General features: G+C 35.5%; 1 protein-coding gene across 4 annotated transcripts in view; it reads left to right on the top strand.

The window, feature by feature from the left end:
- The window catches only part of LOC122229870 (limbic system associated membrane protein), a 651,082-nt gene that overhangs the window by 343,686 nt on the left and 288,934 nt on the right, over positions 1–18,462 (top strand). For all 4 annotated transcript variants that reach the window (XM_042955415.1, XM_042955414.1, XM_042955416.1 and 1 more), the window contains exon 2: positions 3,508–3,740. In XM_042955415.1, the coding sequence (XP_042811349.1) occupies positions 3,508–3,740 (233 nt within the window). The remainder of the gene's footprint in view (positions 1–3,507; positions 3,741–18,462) is intronic.

Genomic DNA, 18,462 nt, shown 5'->3' with positions numbered 1-18,462 from the left:
TCACTGAACAAAGATAAGTTCTACATGTTGAGATTATTTTGACTTTTTCAGTCTTTTCCTCTTGTGCACTTCTTATGGTTTGAAATAGTTACCACCTTAAATCAAAATATTAAAATTCTGAAAAGTTAAATTGGTTCTGAAACTATTATGTTTGCCGTTTTTCAGTATGAAAGTTTTGTAATGTTGTAAAAAGATTATTTTCTACTTTAGAGAGTCAATATATTTACTTTGAAACCACTGGCTACATTAAAAAAAAAAAAAACCTTAAATATCTGGAGGAGTCGTTTACCTTTTAAAAATACTACATTGTTGGGAAACCTGACTGGCTCAGGGAATGGAGCATATGACTCTTGCTTGACCTCAGGGTTGTGAGTTCAAGCTCCCCATTGGGTGTGGAGCTTACATAAAATAAAAATTAAAAACAAATACTACATAGCCAAGATGTACATTAGTATCTTGGGTAACCATACTAAGTTAGTAAAAAGTGTGAGTGTATATATGTGTGTATATATACATATATGTGTGTTTATTTGTAAGTAAAAGGTAAATTTTAAAAACAAATGTAAGAAGAAACAATGTAAAAATAAGACGTTATATAGATTGTCATAGCAAATTTTCATATAATGTATTGTTTTGGTAGATGCACTTTTATGGGTCTGGCAATTTTGCTGAAATAGTCAATTACTTCTTTAGGTAAGATAGATCTGAACATTGTCAGAGAATAGTTTGGAATAATGATCTATGTGATAATTTTAACTTTCCCATGGATAAAAATTGCTAAAATGTCCAGAGGACCCTAAACACCTGACTTAGAAACTCTACCTTGTGCTCATAAGGAAATTTGTCCAATTCATTTGTGGATGCCGTAGGGTTTGGGAGAGGGAAGTGTAAAAGAGGTAATCGTCTGTCCTCCTCCCACACAGCATTGCGTGTGATGCTGTCACTTTAACAAGAGGCATTTATCAACATCTAAGATTACATAACATAAATTTTTGGAAGCACCTAAATGAATAGGGCAAAATATCTATCTTTAATTGATTTGTAGGCCATATCTATGTAAAATATGTTGTATCGTCTTTTTTTTCCAAATTGAACATATTAGGGCCATATTTGGGGCTAGACATTATTCAGAGTACCTCCCTATGATGTAGCATATCTGTTTCCTGGTGTGTTGAGCTGCCTAGATGAGAAAAGTGCAAGGAGGTACATGATAAAGGTTTAAAATGCATTTACAGAGGTCAATTTCCATTCTTCTCAGTAGGAAAGAAGAACACAGTAAATCCATATCAATAACTTCATTGATGATATAGAAATGCAGCAAAGCAGCCTATTAACTCATAAATGATTCTCATTTAAGAAGTGCCACAAATACCATGAAGGACAGAGAAATGATGACACAAAATAGTAGAACAGGAAAAGTACAATCAGGTCTGGAAAGAAGCATCAAGCATCCATGAAGTTAGCTTTGTACTCCACCATGGAGAAATTCTAAATTATCAAGCACATATAATTAATCCCAACAATATCTTCATGGCAGAGACCCATATTGGGTAACAGAGATACCAAATGATGATATCATCTACTTATGTTTATGAAAATAAATAAATGTAGAAGAAAAGAGACACCTGCATATCATGGAATTCAAGTCATTAAATAAAATTCTCGTGTTAAATAAAATATTAAGTTCACTTAAAAATTATGGGATAAGGGGGTCTTTTGAATGATAGGTGAGGTATTTTATTCAGCATTTCTGCTTTTAAGCAAGATGGGTTGGCCTCTGTATAGGTACTGTAGACAGCATGTAGATAAGGCATTAATTTCCTATCTATGCATAGGTACAGAATCTCTACAACTGGCTTTTTTGACCTAAGAGAAAACCTGGATTGGGCTCAGTTCGGAAAATACAGAACATGGTATTTTAATTGTTCTGCTGTCATGCTCCTGGCTTCTTCTCTATCCCTCATGCCTCAGAGTGCTGAGCAGATGGCTCTACAGTTGTGAACAGGGTCTGGGACAATCTCCCTGTGGGGCAGACATAAATCTTGCCAAAGGGATACAGAGAGAAGATTGTTGCTCAATTTTTCCATTTCCTGATTCTTGCTGAAATTGAAGGGGAAAACTATATTCCCCATGAAGCATTTTTTAAAATTTTTTTTAATGTTTATTTATTTTTGAGAGAGAGGAAGAGAGAGACAAAGACAGAGTGTGAGCTGGGGAAGGGTCAGAGAGAGGGAGACACAGAATCCGAAGTGGGCTTCAGGCTCTGAGCTGTCAGCACAGAGCCCGACTTGGGGCTCGAACTCACAAGCCACGAGATCATGACCTGGGGTGAAATCAGACGCCCAACCAACTGAGCCACCCAGGTGCCCCTCCCCATGAAGCATTTACCCCTTCTCAATGGAGAATCCATTGATTCTCCAGATTCTTTGCCTCTTTCTCGAAAGTTTCAGAAAGAGATCCTGTTAGGCTTTTATTTATTTATTTATTTTTTTAAATTTTTTTTTCAACGTTTTTTTATTTATTTTTGGGACAGAGAGAGACAGAGCATGAACGGGGGAGGGGCAGAGAGAGAGGGAGACACAGAATCGGAAACAGGCTCCAGGCTCTGAGCCATCAGCCCAGAGCCTGACGCGGGGCTCGAACTCACGGACCGCAAGATCGTGACCTGGCTGAAGTCGGACGCTTAACCGACTGCGCCACCCAGGCACCCCTTGTTAGGCTTTTAAAAATAAGTATTTATTAAAATAAACATTTTTTTCCCCTTCATCTTTCATAGAATAGGAACCATGGAACTGGTTTATTCATCTCCCATAAAATATTGAACTCATTCTGATGTGTCGGAAATGCTGGTAGCAAGCTGTTTTGCCAGCAGACAACCTGCTGCCCTCAGCAGCTGGAACCAGACGTAGGCAAGAAGATGCTAGCTTTGATTTCCCTGACACAATACCTTTCTTCTTACCTTTGGACCTGTTCACACACTTCTCACTCCTGGGAGAGGGCATTCCAAACCTGTAAGAATCCAAAGCAAATTCTGAAATCTAGTCTAATTTCTATAGCAGTGGGGCATGATTTAAATCTACCATCACACTCTTGTGGAAATTTAGGAAATACTTATGAAAGAATTCATACAATTCAAAACTCAGGAAATGTGCCACATTATCACTTGTCAAATTCTCAGTTACTAAAACAGATGGAGTTTTGCGTGAATGACCTTCTCCTAGACAAGAAGAAGAAAATCCAGTGGGAAGTCAATACCTATCTGAATTTATTTGCCTGCATTTTTCATACTGATTGTTTATGGCTAAACTGAGTCTAATATAATTACATCCATCCACTGAATGGTAGATAGATCTTAGGATAAATAGTGACAATACATAGGACTCTAAGAAATGGCATGGCAATAATTCATCCTGTATATAATTATTGTTCTTCATTGGTCTTATTGTGGAGAATGAATGCAGATGCAGGTATGGCTAAGTTTCTAATGTTGTTATTCTGCTCTACCAGGTGCGTTGTAGAAGACAAGAACTCAAAGGTGGCCTGGTTGAACCGTTCTGGCATCATTTTTGCTGGGCATGACAAATGGTCTCTGGACCCTCGGGTTGAGCTGGAGAAACGCCATTCTCTGGAATACAGCCTCCGAATCCAGAAGGTGGATGTCTATGATGAGGGCTCCTATACTTGCTCGGTTCAGACACAGCATGAGCCCAAGACCTCCCAAGTTTACTTGATCGTGCAAGGTAAGAAAAGGTGGGATAGGTAGGTGGTAAGGGAGAGGTGAGAGAAAAAAATTAACATGATGTATAAAATATTTGCAAAACCCTTTCTGAAAAAACCTTTCACATGCAATTTTGTGTTTAAGTATCTATTTTTTCTCTAAAAGGATAGACTTAAAATGAAAGGACTAAGGAGAAAGAGGAATCTTGCCACTGTGAGCCAGTACTCTTGGTAAGAATATTTTCTTCTAGCCCTGAGTATAAAAGCACATAGCAAAGGCTATGGCTGTTGAAATAATTTGGAACTAAGTAACAAGAACACAGACAATGCTTAGAACCATGTGAAGTCCACTTCATCAACTTTTAGGTACTGGATGACTCTTGCTGAAGGCTTGGTTTTTATCTTCAGCATAAAGAATATTACTAATTATCTGTTCTTGTGATAGTAAGTATAATTTGGAAATAAAAATTTTCAGGGGCCTGATATCCTCTCAGCTGGCCAGCTTTCTTTGTAATTTATATCTCCATTTAATGGTAAGTTATTTGTGAGCAAATCTAATGACAAGGATTTGCAAAGTTATTGGGGACAATCTGCTTCTAGACTGGGGTTCCTAAGGGCACATCTGAGTCATGGTTTTATAGGACAAAAACCGTAAGTGGCATACACATGCCCCCAAACTATAGCTCTCATGGGTCCCTTTCTCATAATTGCAGAATGAGAACAAAGCTGATCAGCTGCACAGTTTTATTGCAAGCGAAGTCAAACCACTAGCAGTTCCAATCCATCTATCAGAAAAGATCTAAGCACTAACAAATATTAGGGCTGTGTTCATGTATTCTTGATTTACAATTTTATGTAAATTTAATGCAAATTAGGCATGGCCCTAGGGCTCCTGTCAGGATTCCAGTGCAGTCAGTGGTGTGGGAAAGTTTGACTGTAGCTTCTATTAATGTGTTATGGAATTGATTATTGCAGCGTTTAAATTATTGCTCTCCCAACTCCTCTGATTAATAGATTGAAACTGGAGTAAAATACATCAGAGACTGCCTGGTCCAGAGGTGGTTTAGTCATGTGACCTCTATCTTGGTCCATTTGCGATGGCTGACAGCTTCATTTTATTGCTTGTAAAAAACATGTCTACGGACTTGCAAATTTCCTATCATAGTCAAAGCATAGAATGTTTTCCTCGTGGTTTGATACAGAGTGCTGGAGCTCCATAACATGGTACATCAGGGCTTGGATCTCAGGCAGCCCATTTAAACGTGTAAACATAACCAGAGATGTGTAAATACGTAAATGGGTTAATTTACCAGCTCCCTCAAAACCACAAGCACACATATATTCTCTCTCTGTGTCTCTCTGTCTCTGTCTTTCTGACTCTTTCTCTCACGCACACACACACACCTGCCTCAAAATAAAAATAGTTCTACCATATGCAATGGCAGAGGAAGCCTAGATACCTAGTTTTATGGCCAGCTCCATATTACATTATGAGATTCCTACACAATTTTAATACCTTTATAGCCTTTAATGTCATTGGAAAGCCCTAGACACCACAACTGGAAAATGTGTATGTGTATTATACTAAGTAAAATTGGGCAATTTGAGTATCATATTCCTTGGATTCTAGGTGAGGAAACAGAATTTCCTTAAATTTAAGTTACTTGCTCCAGGTCACATAGAGAATTCAGGGAGTAAGTTGGAGCCAAGCAGGCCAGGAATCAAATCTGAAGCACTTTCTAGTGGAAGGGAATTTTTTTGATAGCTTTAAGAACTAATAGATTTATGTTTAAATCAGCTGTTAGCACCAAATGCCCCATGTCCTCCCCCCCCCCCATTTTTTTCTTACTTATCTGCATACATTTTAGTTATGAACTAAATGTGCTAATCCTGAGAGGGTTAGAGGTGCAGCATAAGTGAAATTAACTTAAATTATCTTAATATTAAGTGATGGAAAAGAATCTACTAAGTGCCATGTACTTTTATTCTGTTGTGTAGGAGAAATTTTTGTCTACCCTTTACCATTCTTCTAATGGTCTAAGAATTAAATTGACATGAAATAGATTAACAGAAAAAATAAAATTTAATTTCATATGTATGGGAAATCCACATAAACATGAGAGTACAAAGACAGCCAGGTAAAATGAGTATATATATATATATATATATATATATATATATATCCCAGAACTAAAGAGAATGGGCTGCTGGACTGAGAAGAAAATGGAAGGAAAGCAATTCACAGGAAAATGAAAAAGAGTCAATGTTTGGTAGCAAATATTACTGGGCCATTCAGAAACAATGGGACATACAGAGGTCGTTGATCAACAGTGCTTACAAGATTCCTCCTTATTGACCACACCTAGTTCATATTATACGGTAGTTATTTATGGTGATAGCTCTCTTGCTGGAGCAGATCCTCCACCTAATTTTTTTTTAAGCAATTAGGGAGAAGGTCAACATTTCTTCCCAAGTCTTTAGGTCTGGATTATTTTCAATTCCAATAATCTGCATGCCAAAGGTACACATTTTGGTGCAATTCTTTCTGAAAGCTGTAGTTCTTTGTCCCATTTGATTCTAATAAAATTATTATTAATTAGATGTTAATAACTTTATTAAAAATGTGCAAAAGCTTAAACTTCAGAGACAATAAGGAGTCTGCCCAAGGCTGCCTGTTCTCTTAGGACAGGGTTTCAAACCCGTATCTATGTGATTTAAGATATTATTGTACTTTTTTAAATCACATTGCTGTGGAAAAAATAAGGAGCAACAAAGCCTATACTTATAAGAAATATGAAGAATGGATCTTCTCCTCCCTGAGACTGAGTCGTGAAGGGGGATTTTTCTGACAAACTATATGGACTTTGCCATTTTATATCTTGCACCAGATGGCTGATCCACTTACCCTTAGGGCATTAAATGTGGTGATTATATCAGTGGTTCCATCTCCCGTGCTGCTTGTTCGTACTGTTTCCTCTGCTTCCTACTCTGTGCCTCAACCCTATGTGTTCATCACATCAAAGAATCTGTTTCTAGGTATAGCTGCCACTCTTCTTCCCTCCAACCCCATCGCACCTTCCTTCAAAATGTAAGAGTCTTTCGAATTTTTCAAATTCTGCCATGCTCACTCTCCATAGTTTCTGTGAATCCAATTTAACTACCCAATAAATAAATACTGCATTCTTTTTCCTTGCTTAATGGTGAGGCCACCTTTAGCTCTAAGTTGCTATGAGATATCAGTAAAGAATAGCAGTCAAGAATGTGGGCCTTGAAGTCATACTTCCTGCTTCGTATCTCAGTTTTCTTTCTTTCTACTTAAATAATTTTGGTGATAAACTACTTTGTTTCTCTAAGGCTCAGTTTTGTCATGTATAAAATAGAGATAAAATTCAAATTTTAAGTCTGCCTAAGCCTATTGTAAGGATTAAATTAGATGATCTATGTAAGTGCCTAGCCCTGTGTCTGGGCCCTGTGTTTTCTTTCATCCATTAAGATGATAATAATGGTGACTGGTGATGGTGATGATGGTGATGATGGTGATGATGGTGATGATGGTGTTATGATAACCATGTTGCTGCTGCTGCTCCAGTATTTGTCAGAAGGCTCACTTTTGCCCTGGGGGTACTACCCAGAATCTAACAGCTGCTTCCATGTATTGCCTGTTACCCTTGTGATAGGCTCTTTCAGCTTTTATTTTAGATCCCTCCCATCCATTTTCCTCAGTTGTCCTTTTCCTTAGCATTCAGTCTTTGGCTTTACTTATTTAGGATTCTAAAAGGCTTCTTAAACCAACATCACTTTTAAATTCTTAGTTACATTTATTAAGAATATTTAAGGAGAAAATTCAGCATGCTTCAGCAACACTTGGAGGGTTTGCTAAATTTTAGATTGGTGAAACTCCCCAGAATTTCTGATTAAGTAGTTCTGGGGACAGGGGCTAATATGCATTTCTAACGTATTCTCAGATAATAATGATGATGCTGGTATAAGGACCACACTTTGAGAACCACTAATTTAGAAGAATTGTATACCTTAAGAACATCTGGGGAAATATTCATTCGTAATTTCATTTAATTTTAGATAGTGTTGTACCCCCAAATACTCCTAAAGTGTTACACGCTCCCCCCCAAATACTCCTAAGATACTGCAATGATATCCCTGGGCATAAGATAGACGATAGGTAGATTGACAAAAACCTCACATTTCATGGTAATATCTTAGGCCCTTCAAAACTGCTTACCTAGCTTAGTTTTGTTGAAAGAAATTCTCCTCTCTTCCAAAACTGTCCATTTTCAGGTATCGAGGCTGAAAAGAAAATGTTGAGACATAAAAACCACTCTAGATTTCAAAAATCTCAACTTTATAAATTTTTAAGTATTTATACTTTATGTTTCTTAGGTTTTGTTTTCTCAATTCCTTTTCTATGTATCAGTACCATATTAGTGACTATTTAACATCTCCCACATTTTTCTCTTAAGTTTTTATCAGTTCATGAGGGTCATTACACATAAAATATCCAGTGTTGAAATAAATATGCTGCATGGTTCACTAAACTCAATATTCAGCTAAATGACATCTCTACACACCTTCCTCATGAGATATACAGGTGAAAGTTTTGCATCAGCAAATATACAAATCAGTAATGATCTCTGGGTTGACTTGTGATTAGTGATATTAAATGTTGCATCTGTGGAAGCAATGAACATTCAAATATGAACATACATTTGAGATACTTAATGAATGGTGGGACTCATATCTAAAGGCAGATATTTTGGTTTCCACACCACTTTCTTTACAGATTCTGAGACAAAAGATTAAGAAAGAAAACATCACTATTAACGTTAATAAAATAAACAGAGCACTTTGACACATTTCCTATTAATAATGTATTTTTCTTCTAGAAAGGTTATCCACCTATGGCATGTTTTATCTGATCATGCCACAGATGAAGGCACTTGCATTTACAACGTTTCTCTTTGTGTGATCCTCACTTAACCTACAATAAAGTCAACATTTTGGTTTATTATACTAGTCAAAATATAGATTCCTGTGAACCATTCCCAGAACAATTGAACCAGAATCCCTGGGAATACAGCCAAAATTTGCAAATACGCTGCGTTCTGCAGATGATTCAGATATTTGTGAAAAACCAAGATCTACTATGCTAGGGATCTAAGCAATTAATGAGAGGAATTTGCTACTGCCTGCCTGCTCATTTTCCTATATAACACAGCGACAAATTTTGTCTAAAGTTCTGTGGAGTAGGTACTAGAGCCTTATAATAGAAAAATAAAATAAAATAAAATAAAATAAAATAAAATAAAATAACCTATGTACTTCTAGAAAACAGATGTCCTTGAGTGCTGGGAATAGTGGCCCCCAGAGTGCAAATTTTTTTAACTATAACATTAAGAATCTCCATGTATATGTAAATACAAAGGATACCCTAACATGACAGGATTTTTAAAATGTGAGACTTATTTTTAAATATCCCATTCACCATCCCTTACTACATTAATCATATTTTCAAATTTTTATTACATTATTCTTGAGCCAGCTATCCATACAAGAATGGTAATTCCCATGTTGTATCTTTTGCTTTCTTTTCATGCTATTCTAATTTGATTACTGGTGTTTTAGAAATGGCCTCATCTGCATATAATAACATTGAGGATATGTTTTTTTAATTGGTTTTTGAAATGTATTTCTAAGTTAATATTTAAATTTCACTGTAATATTAAATACAACGTCAGACATTTTTCTCACCACTGTGACTCAAGTCATATACATTGATTCTGAGAATCTATTACTTGTAAGGAAATTTATTGCATAATTACCTTAATTAAACCAATATAATTATGGGAAAAATATGAAGGTGGGACTTCCTTTTAAGACCATGTTTGGCCTTTTTTTTTCCTTTTTCGAATCGACACACTTAAAAAGCCCAATTTCTTGTACCTCATTAATTTTAGAATATCTATATTGACTTCCAACTGTAATGTCCATAGATTCCCTTTTAATTTAATAATTAAAAATTCAAATATTAGAAACACAAACTTTTTTTTTCATGAATATTAGTCTAGAACTTATTGTTTCTAAGATTTAAATTCTTAGAAGTATTTTAAATCCTATTAAACATTCTAATTCTGATCTAAATGTATTACCCAGAACTCCAAGCAAGTGTCCTTTTTATATCTCATAATCTATCTTTTTTCCCTTCTTTCATTACAGTGTTTCCCTTTTATCCCAAGTTTTTTTTTTTTTTCCCATAGTTTTATTTACCCACAGTCAACTGTGGTTTGGAAACAGATGATCCTCCTTCTGACACATAGTCAGAAGGTCAATAGTAGCCTAACACTACATCACAATGCATGTGTAATTCACCTCACTTCATGTCATCACATAGGTATTTTATCATCTCATATTATCACAAAAAGGATGAGTATAAGAGAATAATTTATTATGAGGGAGAGAGAGAGAGACCACATTCTCATAACTTTTATTATAGTATATTGTTATAGTTGTTCTATTTTATTATTAGCTATTGTTTTAATCTCTTCCTGTGCCTAATTTATAAATTAAACTTTATCATAAGTGTGTATGTATATATGTATGTATGTGTAAGAAAAAACATAATGCATGTAAGGTTTGGTACTATCCATGATTTCAGGCATCCACTAGGGGTCTTGGAATGTATCTCCTGCAAATTAAGAAGGGGACTACTGTACTTACTTTATTCTCCTTTCCCTTCCATCTTTCTTCTTTCCTTTCTTTAATTAGCATTATGTTGCATTGATTATTTTTTCAGTAACTTAACATTGCCTACAAAAATTCATGTAAAATATTTGCTACTGCATTCCAATTGAACTTAGCCTGGAGCTCTTTACATTTTTAAAGCAATCTAATAAAGAATTTTAAATCTTCTTCAGTTGGATTTGATCTAGGGTTAATTCTGTTGGTTATTGAGAATCTTGATGATTAACTGGAATTCTCATTTGGAGTTTCTATGCTGAAGTGTGCTATTTTTCCTACTCCTCAGCTTAATTTTTTAGACAATATAGCCTCTTGATTGGCTATTAAAAGGCCAGGTTCTGACTATTAGGACATCAGTATCTACATTAGCCATCAGAAAGGTGATGTAATATAGGAAGAAGTGAAAGTTTTGGGCTAAAATATTTGTGAATAGTACTTTATTGGGGAGTAGAAATTTTTATTTACCTTTCAAAGTGCTTCTAGTTAATCTAAGAATCATATTGAATGAAACAAATTAGCAAGAGAAAAACAAATGTTTAACAACATGTATACCTTCTGTATACATGCAAGAGACCCAATAATACTGAGTAACTCCCCAAAATGCCCAAAGCCATCACATTGAATGCCATCCTCGGCTTATGACAAAAGGTGTTGTCAGTGGGGAGCCAGTTGTGGAAGGTTACCAGGAAAAGCACAGTAAACCAGAGTTAAGATTGCTGTGCAGATCTAAGTCATGCCTTCTCTAGTAATAAGAGTTTCTAGAGATTTAGAATCACCCCCCTCTTCCTGGTACATCAAAGGAGACACCCATAAAAATGGAGATTTTCCTTACAAATGTAAATGTCTCTTACAAAAAGATAACTTGTACTCAGTTTTCAGAGCTTCTATTTTGTTTGCGGTTTTAAGTTGATATTCCACCTGTGGGAAGGATTCAAATTTCATTTAAGTCAAGCCCATCCACTCAAAATTAATTACTATCCCCAAGTTCTCTATATGTATCTGCAGTCCACCTTTTAGACATGAAATTAAATCAACTATTTACATCCACATGCTTTCTGTTCTAACCTGCATTTGTCCTTCCTGAAGATGACAAAACAATAAGGGAATAGAGACAAAGTTATTTTAGAACCCAGAGTTGGCTCCATGTAAAAACCCAAACTCCATGAAAAGAAGAAAGCCACCTGAAGTCAGATGCCAATAAATGATCAGCTATATTCAAATCTTGAATCATTATACAATTATACTAATTTTAATGCATTATGGTCAGAATTTAATGTTGATTAGGATGATTTTGGGAGTGGAGATTCATTCCATTTTGGAACTGCATATGCTAGTTTAGATACATGCAATGTATACTACAAGTTATTTTCCTTACATTTACATAATATCACATGGGACAATTTACAGATGTGCTAGTTTTTACACAGATATTTTACCTATTAAGATAAGGATAGCTACCTTTACAAATATCCTAAATAGTACTGTAAGCTACCCTAAACTTATGTTTTCTATACATTACCAAAAACAAAACAAAAAAAAACCTGTGTACTTTTAAAAATAATAAAGGCAACTTTTTGAATTAATATATTTAACAGTCAAGAAAAATGGCATATATATATTTATATATATTTTAAGACAGAGGTACTTTCATTGTTTTAAGCTTGCTCTATTAGGTAACATTTATTTTTTGCACATTGAGATGATTTGGGTTGTCTTTTTTTTTTTTAAGATCTGTGTTCATTTATTTAATGTTTATTCATTTTTGAGAAAGAGAGAGAGACAGAGCATGAGTGGGAAGGGGCAGAGAGATACAGAGGGAGACACAGAATCTGAAGCAGCCTCCAGGCTCCAAGCTGTACACACAGAGTGAGTTGTAGGGCTTGAACTTACAAACCATGAGACCATGACCTGACCCAAAATCGGATGCTTAACAGACTGAGCCACACAGGTGTCCTGATTTCGTTGTCTTTTTTTTTTTTTTTTTTTTTCGAGAGAGAGAGTGTGTGAGAGAGAGAGAGAGAATGAGCAGGGGAGGGGCAGAGAGAAAGAGGGAAAGAGAGAATCCCAAGGAGGCTCCATGCTGTCAGCACAGAGCCCAAAGCAGGGCTCAAACTCATGAGCCATGAGATCATGACCTGAGCTGAAATCAAGAGTCAGACACTTAACTAACCAAGCCACCCAGGCACCTCATGCATTGTCTTTAAAATTTGTCAAGTCCTAGGTCTGCTTCAGTGACAAAGTAAGAAACAAAACAAACAAACAAACAAACAAACAAACAAAAAAACAGTAACAAAATACAATAAGGTCCTTTTCCTTATTTTGAATCAAAAAGCTACTAGGCAAGCTGGAGTGTGGTGGGAAAGCAGCCATACTCAACCTGTGCCAGGGCCCACCCAAGTGGGGTACAAACACCAGAGGTCACAGGGCTCATGAATGATGGACATATGCATGGGGAGGCAATCATGGAGGATTAGGACCCTAGTTACATGCAAGAGAATTGAAAAAGTTAGTAAATATCTTGAGGATAATGATAACCAGTTTTTCATGGTGAAGAGAAGTATAAATATGCAAAAGGAAAAGCCTAAATGAACAGAGTAGTGTTGGATCAAAATTGGAGTTACTAGTGTTTATTCATGAGTTTTAATGGAATAAATAGGTAGGATAGGTAGATAGATAGAAATATATATGTATATGTGTGTGTGTGTATATTTTCTATCCTAGTCAATTGAGAGAACCTTGGAGCACTTATACTCCAGTATCAGTGAGCATACCTAGCATCCAGTTGTTGGTTTTAGAATATCACCCTAACATAGGCAGTGATTTCTTTGACATCAGCCATATCAACATTTTTCAAGATATATCTTTTAAGGCAGGGGAATGAAAGCAAAAATAAACTATTGGGACTACATCAAAATAAAAAGCTTTTGCACAGCAAAGGAAGCCATCAACAAATCAAAAAGGTAGCCTAATGAATGGGAGAAGATATCGGCAAATGTCACATCCAAAAGGGGGTTAATATCTAAAATATATGAAGAACATATGCAATGCAACACCAAAAAAACACAAAAAAATCTGATTAAAAACAGGCAGAGAACGTGAATAGACATTCTTGTAAGGAAGATGGCCACAGACCCGTGAAAAGATGCTCAACATCATTCATCATCAGGGAAATGCAAATCAAAAACACAATATGATATGACTTTATATTTGTCAGAATGTCTATTATCAAAAAGACAAGAAATAACAAGTGTTTGTGAGGATGTAGAGAAAAAGGACCTCCCATGTGCTGTTAGTGGGAGTGTAAATTGGTACAGCCACTGTGGAAAACAGTAAAGAGGTTCTTTCAAAAACTAAAAATAGAAATACCAAGCAGGAGTTAAGATGGAGGAGTAGTAAAGGGACCCTATGCTTTCTTGTCCCTCAAACACAGCCAGATAAATATCAAAATATTCTGAGCATCCAAAAAATCGACCTGAGGACTGAGAGATCAAATTCCACATCTAGATAGAGAAAAACAGCCACATCGTGTAGATAGGAGGTGCTGAGTGAGATTAGACCTGGGGGAGAAAAGAATTGCAGGTGCTGTGAAGGGGAGGGAGCCCTGATCACAGAGAGAGAGAGAGAGGGAAGGAGGGATGGAGGAAGGGAGAGAGAGAGACAGACAGAGAGACAGAGAGAGAGAACGCAGTGCACAGAGGACTGCACATGAAAAACTTTTCCCCACAACCATTGACTGGGAGAAGGAGAGAAGCTATCATAAGTTTTTATAAGCAGTGGAGCTCAAAGTCTAAAGTTTTAGAAATTCATGCCATTGGTGGGGTCATACCTGGCAGGCTTAGTGGTGCTCCTGTGGGAAAAGAGGAAAGAGGAGAGAATACAACCAACACTACAGAAATACAAACAATTTTAAGAGAATATTAAGAAAAATTATGTGCCAACGAATGGGACAATCTGAAAGAAGTGGATAAATTCCGAGAAACATACAAACTACAATAACTGAAACATGAAGAAATGGAAAATTTGAACACATTCATAATCAACAAAGAAATTGAATCAATAATCAAAAATCTCCCAGCAAACAAGAGTTCAGAGCCAGATGGCTTTCCAGGTGAATTCTATCAGACATTTAAAGTAGAGTAATACCTGTTCTTCTCAAATTATTCCAAATAAATAGAAATGGAAGGAAAACTTCCAAGGCCAGTATTACTTTGGTTCCAAAACTAGACAGAGACCCCTCTACAAAGGTCTATAAAGGGTTGGCCAGTATCCCTGAAGAACATCAATGCAAATATTGTCAACAAGATACTACCATGTTGAATCCAAAACATTATGCCTACTACTATTTTCAACAAGATACTACCATGTTGAATCCAAAACATATTCAACATAATGTTGAATCCAAATTTTACATTAAAAGAATTACTTACCACAATTAAGTGGGATTTATTTCTTGGCCTAGGGGTGGATCAATATTTACAAATCAATCAATGTTATACAACACATTAATAAATGAAATGATAAGAATCATATGATCCTCAATAGATGCAGAAAATGCATTTGACAAAATACAGCATCCATTCTTGATAAAAACCCTCAACAAAGTAGGTATATATGGAACATACCTCAACCTCATAATGGCCATATACAAAAGACCCACAACTAATATCATCCTCAATGGGAAAAACTGAGAGCTTCCCACCTAAGATCAGGAACAAGACAGGGATGTCCACTCACACCATTGTTATATACCATAGTACTGGAAGTCCTAGCCTCAGAATCAGACAACAAAAAGAAATAAAACACATCCAAATCTGTAGTGAAGACATCAAACTTTCACTATTTGCAGATGACATGATACTCTATCTAGAAAACCCAAAAGACTCCACCAAAAAATTACTAGAACTGATACACAAATTCTGCAAAGTCACAGGATATAAAATCAATGTGCTGAAATCTGTTGTATTTCTATACACCAGTAATGAAGCAGCAGAAAAAGGAATGAAGGAATTGATCCCATTTACAATTGCATCAAAAACTAACATACCAAAGGATAAACCTAACCAAAGAGGTAAAAGATCTGTACTCTGAAAACTTTAAGAAACTTATGAAAGAAATTGAAGAGGTCACAAAGAAATGGAAAAACATTTTCTGCTCACGGATTGGGAGAATAAACATTATTAAAATGTCTATACTACCCAAAGCAATCCACATTTTTAATGCAATCACTATCAAAATACCACCAGCATTTTTTACAGAGCTAGAATAGCTCACAAAATAGCCTGAATAGCCAAAGCAATGCTGAAAAAGAAAAACAAAGCCAGAGGCATCACATTTCTGGACTTCAAGCTATAGTACAAAGCTATAATCATCAAGACAGTATGGTACTAGCACAAAAACAGACAAGTAGATCAATGCAACGGAATAGAAAACCCAGAAATGGACCCACAACTATATGGTCAACTAATTTTCAACAAAGTAGGAAAAAATATCCAAAGGAAAAAAGACGGTCTCTTCAACAAATGGTGTTAGGAAACTGGACAAGAATATGCAGAAGAATGAAACTGGACCACTTTCTTTCACCATATACAAAAATAAATTCAAAATGGTTGAAAGACCTAAATCCTTCGAAATCCTAGAGGAGCACATAGTCAGCAACTTCTTTGGCCTCAGCGGAAACAGCTTCTTTCTAGGCATGTGTCTGGAAGCTAGGGAAACAAAGGAAAAAATGAACTATTGGGACAAGACAAAAACTTCTGCACAATGGAAGAAACAACCAACAAAACTAAAAGAGAGCCTATGGAATAGGAGAATATATTTGTGAATAACATTTCTGATAAAGGGTTAATAACTAAGATATATAAAGAACTTATCAAACTCAACACCCCCTGAAAAACAGTGTAGTTAAGAAATGTACAGAAGCCGTAAACAAACATTTTTTTTTTTCCTAAAGAAGACATCCAGATGACTAACAGATACCTGAAAACATGCTCAACATCACTCATCATCAGGGAAATATAAACTAAAACCATGATGAGATACCACCTTACACCTTCCAGAATGGCTGAAATTAACAACAGAAGAAACAAAAGTTGTTGGCTAGGAGAAAGGAGAACCCTCATACACTGTTGGTGGGAATGCACAGTGGTACAGTCTCTCTGGAAAACAGTATGGAGATTCCTCAACAGGTGAAAAATAGAACTACCCTATGACCCTGCAATTGCACTAGTAGGTATTTACCCAAAGGACACAAAAATACAGATTTGAAGGTGTGCATGCACCCCAATGTTTATAGCAGCATTATCAAGAATAATAGGGTGCTTATGTGGCTCAGTTGGTTAAGCATCTGACTCTTAATTTGGGCTCAGGTCATGATCACATGGTTTGTGAGTTTGAGCCCCACATCAGGCTCTGTGCTGACAGCACAAAGCATGCTTGGGATTCTCTCTCTCTCTCTCTCTCTCTCTCTCTCTCCCTCTCTCTTTCTCTCTCTCTCTCTTTCTGTCTCTCAAAAAATAAATAAATAAATAAATAAATAAAATAAAAAAGCCATTCATGAAGCTTCAATAATATAAAAACATTGAAGAATAAATTAAATAACATAGAGAACCTAATGCAGAAATCAATATTACTACCAAAGAGAATAAATGTGGGTTTTTTTTTCTGTCTGTTTCTTATTTGTTTCTTAATGGAAGAGAAATACTTAATTCTTGAATGGACACAAATGATGTAAGATGGCAGTGTTCCCTAAGTTAAATATAGAATATTTTTATGTATCTAAAATTTACGTGGAGAAATTTTGGATTGAAATTATACTAAACTTATCAAGATAATTATGAATAGGTGGGCACAAATAGCAATATGTTTTAAGTTGTTTTATTGGGACAGGAAAATTTTGTACTGCTAGATATTAACATGTTTTATAAAGATAAAATTTCACAACACTGTATTTTTGAGTAAAGGATGACCAAGTCCACGGATATAAATGCATTGTAAAACACTATCACATATAATTAGAACACACATGATCTTGAATTATTTAAGATCATGGAGAAATTATTATTTAACAGATGATTCTGAATAACTATTTAAAGTAAATATAGAATTATATTTTTACTGAACAACCACTCATGACAGTTAGTACCAGATGTCTTAAATATTTAAAAGTAGAAAATAAAGGAAAAGGCTGAAGGAGCCATCAACAAATAAGTATCTCAACAAAATGAGGAAGGCTTTCTTAACATAAAAACGAGTGAAAAAATTATAAAGAAAATGGATAAATTTGACTATGTATATATAAATTTATACAATTAAGAAAAATGATAAAGTGACTTAAAAATGAAATATGCAAAAAAAATAAAACTTTAATGTCATTGGTACATGACTAGATTTCAACAGGTCAATAAAGAGAGAAAAAGATCAATACAATATGTCTAAAATTTGTCTATGAGCATAAAATCACCAGTTTATAAAAGGACCCGTGGAAATAGCAAACAGATGAAAAACTGTTAAAATCTCACAAATAAAGAAGGAAATGCAAAGTAAAACAACAAATTGTTAATTTTTAGACTGTTAATACTGGGAAAGGGTTAAAAAAATGTGGCTAGCCTGAATTGGCAATCAATATGACAATTGATGATTTTATATCTCCCTGTGGAGAGTGAAAATCAGTGGAAACTTTGCTAGGGTATTGTAGGAATGTTGATCAAAGTTTTAAAACACATTTGTATCATTTGACCCAGTAATTCCGCTTCCATGAAAATCCTCTGGAATGCAAACAGATTTTCGAACAAAGTGGTCATCACTGAATTATTTTTAAAGAAAATTATGAAAGCGCCCCAAATAATCAGAATAAGAAATGAGGAAGTTAAACTGAAGTCATTTCCTAAGTAGAAATACTGTTAGAATAGACATTAGAGTAGCTGCCAGCACTCAAACCTCTTGGCTATATCTAGAACTTTTGTCCTTTCAGTATTGGGATGCAGACATTACCAC

The sequence above is a fragment of the Panthera leo genome, chromosome C2 (genome assembly GCF_018350215.1).
Source record: "Panthera leo isolate Ple1 chromosome C2, P.leo_Ple1_pat1.1, whole genome shotgun sequence".
Classification (NCBI taxonomy): domain Eukaryota; kingdom Metazoa; phylum Chordata; class Mammalia; order Carnivora; family Felidae; genus Panthera; species Panthera leo.
The sequence above is the reverse complement of the archived record's forward strand: the minus strand, read 5'-3'. Positions and strand labels throughout refer to the sequence as shown.